The sequence below is a fragment of the Mytilus californianus genome, unplaced genomic scaffold (genome assembly GCF_021869535.1).
Source record: "Mytilus californianus isolate M0D057914Y unplaced genomic scaffold, xbMytCali1.0.p SCAF_2, whole genome shotgun sequence".
Taxonomy (NCBI): Eukaryota; Metazoa; Mollusca; class Bivalvia; order Mytilida; family Mytilidae; genus Mytilus; species Mytilus californianus.
Genome location: NW_026262668.1, coordinates 72,008,097 through 72,017,352, shown reverse-complemented (window position 1 = coordinate 72,017,352; position 9,256 = coordinate 72,008,097). Strand labels below are relative to the sequence as shown.

Genomic DNA, 9,256 nt, shown 5'->3' with positions numbered 1-9,256 from the left:
TTAAGTTTGGTTTAATTTGGTTCAGTAGTTTCAGAGGAGATGATTTTTTAAAGTTAGAAAACATGATAAACAAATTGTGTAAAATTGTCCTTAAAGGGCAATAATTCCTTATGGGGTCAATTGACAATTTTAGTCATATAAAAACTTAAAATTACCAAAATAGTGGCAGCAACCCAACGATGGGTTGTTAGATTCATCTGAAAATTTCCGGGCGACGACGGACGCCAAGTGATGGCAAAAGCTCATATTTCCTTTGGAAAGGTGAGCTAATAAAAGGAACAGTTTTAAATATGACGTTTCGTCTACAGGTTAAACAGCAGTGCTAAAATCGGTTCGGATAGCCTGTCACGTAATTGTTTAACAGTCCGATTATTGCTAATTAAATTTTATTAAGTATTTTATTTGTAAATTCAATATTTATATTTCTAATTTGTACTTCGATTTCAAATCGTGACCTTTAAATCTAAAGAAACCTAACCACCATGCACCGAAAGAGAAAACAATTATATGACGTATCATAAGTACATTAAAACTTAGGCAAAACACCCCCAACTTTGACGTCAGATTTGATTATTTTTTGTTTTGATTGCAGATTTGTTCAATGAGACAAAAATCAGATACTAACACTTATCCTTTGATTTAAAGCTTGTTTTTAAATAGAATAAACTGTAATAATTGTCGGTAAGAAGATATTGTGAATTTAATTCGTTAAGTAAACGTATATCCCTAGTATTTTAACCACTTTCAACCCAAAAGAATGCTAGTCTTAAATTGGTGGTCTTCTTAAAAGTTAAGGCGAAATTTCTTGCAGACGACTCAAAATCCTTACTTTAGTGGTGCAAATAGATAAATGCACAAGTTTAAGGAAGAAATATAAATAGTCGATAGTTTAAATTAAAATCAGCTTAAAATCCGAATATAGTGTTTCAAACTATTGCAGTACAACTATACAGGAAATTCAAAGATGGCACACAAATCGACTATATTCCTGTCTACTACATCAGTATTACTTATTGTTTATGTGTCTTTATTTAGTGTACTTCAACATTCCGGTAAGTATGATTTGATGTTTCTGTCTTATGTAAGAGGCAACAGTAATTTACCGATGTTCAAATTTATATAGAATATACATATATCAAGACTAAAAACAAAATCTTAGGCAATCACATGAACTCCAATCGGAGCGCGACCGGGTGCACCAACAGGTTAGAGCAGTCTATATATAGTCTACATAAAGTGTCATTTTTCGAGTAATGTAGGGTGATAGATAAGAGGCGAGTTTTTTTGTTGGTCGGTTTTGAGCGAGAAGAGGTCCATTTCTGTTTTTTTTTCCATTAAGAAGATATTCTGTTAAATAGGTAGATTAGACGGCATGGCGTCGCTTATTAGTCTAAATGACATTGATAAATTTACGAATGCAGATATAATAGTATAAAAGCTGTGTGATGGCTGCCATTGTAGGACATCCCTGTATAATTTTTACATTTCCATCGGATATTCCAACTGAAAACATAAAATCAAAATATCTGATCAAAAATGGCAAAATAAAAGAAGAGAAGGGTGGTTTTATATAATAGAATTAGCCGGAAAGTAACAGTAAGGGACGACCATTTGATATTCTGGGGAGGTGAAGGGGGCTGCAGGATTTTTTTGCGGATAAACCATTCTTTTTAATCTGTGGCTCAGCTCTTACCAGACCAGCATATTCATAATGAAAATCCTCCTGCCCCCCCTCCGCCCCCCCCCCCCCAAAAAAAAACAAACAATTAAAGAAAACAACAAATAAGTATCAGATGGTCGTCCCCTTATTTAACACAAGATGTCTTATTCAATAAAATACCAGACAAACATTGACAAATTCTTGTACAATTTAAGATTATTCCTGAAAATCAAATACTAGTAATCGGATCTTCAAGGCGGATTTATTTAACTGAATTAAGTTAAGAAAGCATACAAAAAAGTCACGAACACAGCGATTTCTTCCGACTAATTTTCAATGCCTAAACAAAGCACACCATTACAGTCGTGTCTTTCAAATGAGCTGACGCAACTGAATTTTTGATAAAACATCGTAAACTTAAGTTATGTCATCCAAAATATAAAATTCTGCTATATTCGACCACAAATTGAATTTGAGTTTTATTGTTTTTTCTTCAGAATATCCCCAGAAGAGGTCCAGATAAATTTTTTGGACTCTTCGCCTAGAGATATTCTGGAGATGTACAAAAGAGAGCAATTAAACACACCCCAGAAAGTTACCCCTGTGAAAATACAAAAAAACTATGATTATATGACGTTTCATAAGTACATTAAAACTTAGGCAAAACACCCCCAACTTTGACGTCAGATTTGATTATTTTTTGTTTTTATTTCAGATTTGTTCAATAAGACAAAAATCAGATACTAACACTTATCCTTTGATTTAAAGCTTGTTTTTAAATAGAATAGAATGTAATAATTGTCTGTAAGAAGATATTGTGAATTTAATTCGTTAAGTAAACGTATATCCCTAGTATTTTAACCACTTTCGACCCAAAAGAATGCTAGTCTTTACAGCAGAATGCATTGAGTGTGTAGGTAAAGGTATAATCTTTGGTTAGCTTGCTTGTTAGCTGAACCGTGAAGTCATTATTATGTTAGGTATACTACCCTTCTTTCGGAGTAGTCTAGTCCTACAGACAGATAGATTGGTTATCTGTTGGACTAGTCTACTCTTAAAGGAGGGTAGTTCACCTAACATAATAATGACTTCACGGCTCAGCTAGCAAGCAAGCTAACCAAAGACATTGCCTTTACCTACACACTCGATGCATTCTGCTGTAACAGTTGGTCTTCTTAAATTTAGTGGTGCAAATTGATAACAGGCGGAAACCCAGTTGAAATTAAACAAAAGAAATGGAACTCTTTGTTAGAGAAGGAAAATTTGAATTGTTTACATCTGTTTCTATGGGCTTTAAAAGTTTAATGAATGTGCCTAATTTAGGATTTTATGCATCTTGTGTATGTGTTTGTACTTGAATTATGGTATGGAGCTTCGAGATATTTGTAAACATTTAAATTAAAGACAAATTTTCACACAAAACAGTCGATTGTGGTAGGTGCAAATACAAGTGGATCTTTTTTGTGCATACGCATAAATTCCGCCGAAAAAAATTCCAATAGATTGATCTTTTTAAAGCATTAATTTGCATATCTGCCCCCGGCGACAGTGTTTTGGGAAAAAAATCCCAAAAATGGGCAATAATTTCATCGAAAAGAGAAAGTCGAGTACACCTTTTATGTTCAGGCGTGTTTGAGTTGACTATTCTGTCTTGAAAATGTATAAAATATTTGATACATCATCTCGCTTCAGATTTTATTATTTTTATATATTAGGGCTGTAGGTTGATATAATATCATTAAAAATTTACAGTACTCAAAAATGAAATATATGGGTCAAGTGAAATACCTTTCTAATGCGTCATAACAGAGTAGTGTGTTCGAATAACTAATTTTCACTAAAAGTACTTAACGACAGACTTTTCAAGTGGATCTTAAAAATGCATAACTTCAAAAAAAAAACTTCATTTTTTGTGTGTGTTATCTAAGGTAATTAGTCTTCAACCTCTGAAAATTTCTATTCTGCCCTTCCACGAAATATTTAATTAGAATTTTTTTAAATATTTTTGAACTTTCGAAAATTCCCCCTGACAACCGATCAGACAATAATTTTCAGTTGACCAAATGCATAAAAGTACATTAAATGATGCTCAATAGTTAGTAGATACATCTTTTAAAATACAACTGGCATATAAGGATCGCAATGATGCTATGTGGATAAAATCGGTTTTTTAAGAGCTAAATTGACAGCGCGTCATCACTTCCATTTTACGATTATAAAAATTAGGTGGCGTAATGGGGAGATAATTTTGACGAAGTAGAATCCTGACTGATAACGTATAACTTTTAGGAAGAAATAAAAAAAGTTGAGAGCTTAAATCATCATCACCTTGAAATCCGAATATAGCGTTTAAAACAATTGCAGTACAACTATACAGGAAATTCAAAGATGGCAAAAAAATCGACTATATTCCTGTCTGCTACACCAGTATTACTTATTGTTTATGTTTCTTTATATTGTGTACTTCAACATTCAGGTAAGACATTATTTGATGTTTCTGTCTTATATTAGAGGCAACAGTAATTTACCAATGTTCAAATATCGTAAATTCATTTAGAATATACAAATCAAGACTAAAAACAAAATCTAAGGCAATCACATGAACTCCAATCGGATCGCGACCAGGTGTACCAACAGGTTAGAGCAGTCTATTTATAGTCTACATAAAGTGTCATTTTTCGAGTTAATGTAGGATGATAGAGCAGATTGTCAACCACTGTGAAAACCATTGTCAGCCGAGGCGAAGCAAATGTTGGAAATGTTTTTTCGAGGGTTGTCAAAATGTTCTACATATTTATGTTACCCGTTGTTAGAGTGGAATGTTTCCCTTGAATCACCGATAAAGCTGGCATTTTAACATAAGATATAATTCTTTTTATCCTTTTTGCAATTCACAGAGACGCTTGATCATTTGTTCGTTTTTTAACAACATCTCGACAGCGAGATAATAATGAGTTAAATTTGGAATGTTGAAGCTAATACCATCTTTGTTGCTATTCGGTTTAGTTACACAGATAAGCTATGCCATCGACCCTATGGTAGTATCGAACACTCAATTGTTTTATCAAAGGGGAATAATGTTATATGTAATAAAATTAACAAATTAACTTCTTTCAATCAGGTAAACTAAGGGACTCAAGCTTAAAGACTCACGAGACAAGGTATTTTGATTCTATAGAAGAGGAAAGTGAACCAGTTAAAAAAGAACCTTCATTTCAAGCAAGAAATAATGTATTAGAAGTGGTGAATTATGAACAGACGGTCCCACATAATAGAGTTAAAAGAAATTCAGCAGAAGAAAAAGAAGACGAATTAAAAGAATTGCCAATAATTCATGTAATAACTCCAACATACAAACGCATGAATCAAATACCGGAAATGACAAGAGTTGCAAACACTTTGAAGAATGTAAAATCTATACATTGGATAGTTGTGGAAGAAGGAAACCAAACTCTTCCGGAAGTCAAACAACTTCTAATAAAATCAGGGATTGATTTTACCTATTTGTCTGCAAAACCATATAAAAATTTAACAACAAGTCTAAAAGGGATTCACCAAAGGAATAAAGCAATATTTTGGTTACGAAAGAATGTTGACTTGTCAAAAGATGGCGTGGTTTATTTTGCTGATGATGACAATACGTATGATTTGGAACTTTTTGAAGAGGTATTTATAGAAATGTCTGAAATTCATAATGCCATTGCTAATTGGCTTTCCTGATGAATTAATTGTAATTTGTATTTGTCAAAATCGTTCAATTTGTTGGTGTTTCTGTTAATATTACCTTACTTAATCAACATGGATTTAATAAGATGTCAACATCTCTTACTGTCTGTCCTTTTCCATGTACTGCGCTTGTTTCCAATTCTCTTAAATTTCTTCTGATTTCGTCTTAAGTGTTCTTCTCCGGGCATTTCTGCTTTTCTTTTTCAGGTCACTGTATTGGCCAGTGCAATACATTTTTGGAATTACGTTATTTTTCATTTTCATATGCTTTTGTTTCAATTTATCAACAGTGACCTTACTTTTTCTTCTGTTCAATATGCTTTTGTTGCCGGTCTTAATCGATCAAAAATAAAACGAAATAAAATAAAATAATTAAAAATAAAGATAGTATGTTGGGCAATTAGGCGTGTTTGCCAACAAAGAAACACATTCTTACAATAATTTTCCTTTTTCCAGGTTGTACTCAATAATATTTTTGTAACTTATAAATAAATATCTTTGTAGATGAGATACACCAAGAAAGTATCAGTGTGGCCAGTGGGGTTTGTTTCCAGAAGAAAATACCAGACACCAATTCTTAAAAATGGAAAGGTAAAATGTCGGTTCTACATATGGTACATATCTTGTTTACTGAAACGACAAATTCAGTCTGTCTGTGTCGTTTGTTGCTGTATATCAAGTTTGTTTTTCGTCTTTTTTTTGTACATAAATCAGACCGTTAGTTTTCTCGCTTGAATTGTTTCTCATACCAGAGCGGATGTACAAACAACCAGCCTGTGATCAAAACAACAAACACATGGAAAAATACTCTTAAAACTTCGGGACTATGAACTTTTCTTAAACCTGAAGGGTTAATATATCTTGTTATGCTAAAATTGTTAAAACACACCATACTTAACATGACAAAATATAAAAGTATTTTATTGTTTATAGCTAGCAAATAAGTCCCGTTTTTTTGCCCCGACACTTGGCACCCGAGGAATAAAGAGTTACCCAAGGCTTACTTTTGTCATTCTGTCATTCTGAAATCCACGTGACCATTTCTTCAGACAAAATATTTTCTTTAACCCTGTGAGTGTATACTGGCTGGTCGAAGACACGTTTCTTTTTGATGAATTACATTTCTAGGATTTACTGACCTAGGACAATGAAAATTTCATGAAATTGTCCTGACTCTTTTTCATCGTCCCTGCTACTTTTTTATTATTTGGTGTAATATTTATGATGTTTTTATGTGCTCTTGTATGTTGCATATTTCTGTGTCCGACAGTGAGGTTACGGTCTTGGTTGTTCCTTGTGTCCGACAGTGAGGTAATGGTCTTGGTTGTTCCTCGCTACCGACTTTATCTTTCAATTTATTGTTTCTCTGACGTAGGTATTTTAAATGCTTAAAATACAGACATACCTTTCTATTTCAGGTGATAAAATTTAATGCATGGAATACCGAAAACAGAAAATTTCCAATAGATATGGCAGGATTTGCATTGAATACTAAGATGTTTTATTATAATCCTCAGTTGTATTTTTGGAAGACATTTCGTGTTGGTTACCAGGAAACAATGTTTTTGGAAATATGCTGCTTACTGAGTGATTTAGAACCAAAGGGAAATGGATGCACGAAGGTAACCAAATTATAAATAACGACAGGGAACGTAAAAATACGATTCCATTCTATGCAACACATAATAAAAAAAATTATGCCTATCTACAAAATATGTGTCTTCTTGTTCGTTTGGTGCGCTCCTTTGTCATGAATCGCGGATTTGTTTTAACCCAGAGTTTTCAACGAATGCATAGTGTTAATAATAGATAAATATTCGTATGGATTTTTCCACAAGCTCTAAATCGCCATTTGTCTTAGTACAGTGATTGGGAAAGATTTTTTGACAATGGGACTATGGCCCCAATTTTGATCAGTTCATGGGGCCATTTGAAATAACATGGGGCCATTGACAAACTCTTAATGGGCCATTTCAGAAATAAATTTATAAGTATTGAGGCCAATTATTTTTTTTTTGTTCTCATCGCATTCCAAAGGGTCAAGTGAGCTTTTCTCATCACTTGGCGTCCGTCGTCCGTCGGCGTCCGTTAACATCATCTAAATTAAACGAACAATGGATGGTTCAATCAATTTTATAGCTTAAAATCTAAATCATAATGCCATTCGGGGGAACATTATTTGCAAGACAAATTAAAAAACTAATTTTGATTTGATAGATATTAATACTTGACTGTTTATTATGTTTCTATATGCAGGTTCATGTATGGCACACAAAAGCCAGAGACCCAATAATTGAACACTCAAGTTATAACGACACAGAGCAGGCATCAACAAACCATAAATATGAAATGAAAAAGGAAAAAGTGTCTTCCATAGGAAAAGCTAGGAAGAAATCGACGTAGTTGATAATAATAGACGGTCAAGTGATTTGATGTGTTTTGTGAGAGTGAGATGGAGGGAGAGAGTGGGTGAGCGAGCGAGAGAGAGAGATCATGTGATGATACACTCATTGTTGTAACGGATTTTCAAAACTCCGGTACAATGAATGACTCATCTTATCTAGATTTATTTCTAACAGACTGCTATTTTATTTTTGATAATTTTTGACAAAGAAGATGTGATGTAGTTGATTTTTCACCCTTTTCTTCATACTTAATATTATGTTTTGAATATTTATGTAAATTGTTTTCTTTGATATGTAAAATGATCGAATATGCGTTTGTTGCAATATTAAAATGTTAAGATAGAGCGGGAAAGACTTAGCTAATGTGTACCTTCAAACTCGCAATTGTTATTATTATCATTAAACGTATTAGAATAATAACAAGATCAGGTGTGGATCCATGTTTTGCAAAAGAAGGTGGCGCATGACAAGTTGAGGAGTGAGACTTTTAAAAAGTCTATGCATTTACCATATATTTAGCTCAAATAAGGGGGAGGGTGGGCCTCTCTGCCCCCCTTAAACCCGCCTCTGAAGACACAGAAGGTTACTTACAAACACTTTGCATAATTTTAATTTTCTGTATTCGCCTTTTCAGAATCTAAAGGACTATGGGTAATCTCATTGTTCGTACACCAAAATGAAAATAACGTTACGTCATTGGTTGAATTTCCATTGTTTAGAACGTTTTAAACCAATCACAACGCTTTTGAAAATATTACCCAGAATGCATTAGATTCTGAAACGGCAATGTACTAATGAACTTTTTTTCTAACTTTTTTATTTTCCCGCATTTGCGCAGAAATCGCTTTCTTTCTTCCGGTCTCATTTGTCATGAGACTTTGGGTATATTTTTCAGTCAAATATATAGGAATGAACACAATAACAATTTCATTTTAATTATTCTCTGATATGAAAAAAAAACGTTACCTGATTATAGCGTCTCTTTGTTTACATTGAAAACAATTTTGGCAAATGTATATCCTTTTCATGTCCTTTTTTCAGTTTATGGTAGACTTGCTTAATGTTATTTTGTTAATCGTTTGACATTTAACAAAAAGAAACTAACATTAAAAGTTGTATCAAGTCATATAACATTTGTTAATTGGTCATCGCCATGATTAATGATCATTTTATCACTTGTCGGTTATGATACAGATCCGCTTCTTAACAACTCAAAAGATGGCCGATGATGGCTTCATAGCAACACGTCTTCTTGTTTACATTAAAATAAAAGAGTTTTCGTCTTTTTTTTACCATTTAAATGTATATATTTTTTAAATACCGATTCTACAAGTACATGACCGCATAGTAACTGCCATTAAATTTAGAGGATTGCCATAAATCCTTTCTCATTCTCACAAAAAACTCGGCTGCACGTTCGTTAGCAGACGACTATCGGCTCGCTGACCATCCTTGAAATTTCAAG

The 9,256-nt window shown here is 33.2% G+C and overlaps 1 protein-coding gene across 1 annotated transcript; it reads left to right on the top strand.

The window, feature by feature from the left end:
- The first annotated feature begins 818 nt into the window (after positions 1–818).
- On the top strand, positions 819–8,914 carry LOC127728110 (galactosylgalactosylxylosylprotein 3-beta-glucuronosyltransferase 2-like). The gene is made up of 5 exons (XM_052235339.1): positions 819–1,052; positions 4,782–5,326; positions 5,891–5,977; positions 6,805–7,008; positions 7,643–8,914. Exons 1-5 carry the CDS (start codon positions 965–967, stop codon positions 7,787–7,789), a joined length of 1,071 nt encoding a protein of 356 aa, XP_052091299.1. The 5' UTR covers positions 819–964; the 3' UTR covers positions 7,790–8,914.
- Positions 8,915–9,256: the final 342 nt, after the last annotated feature.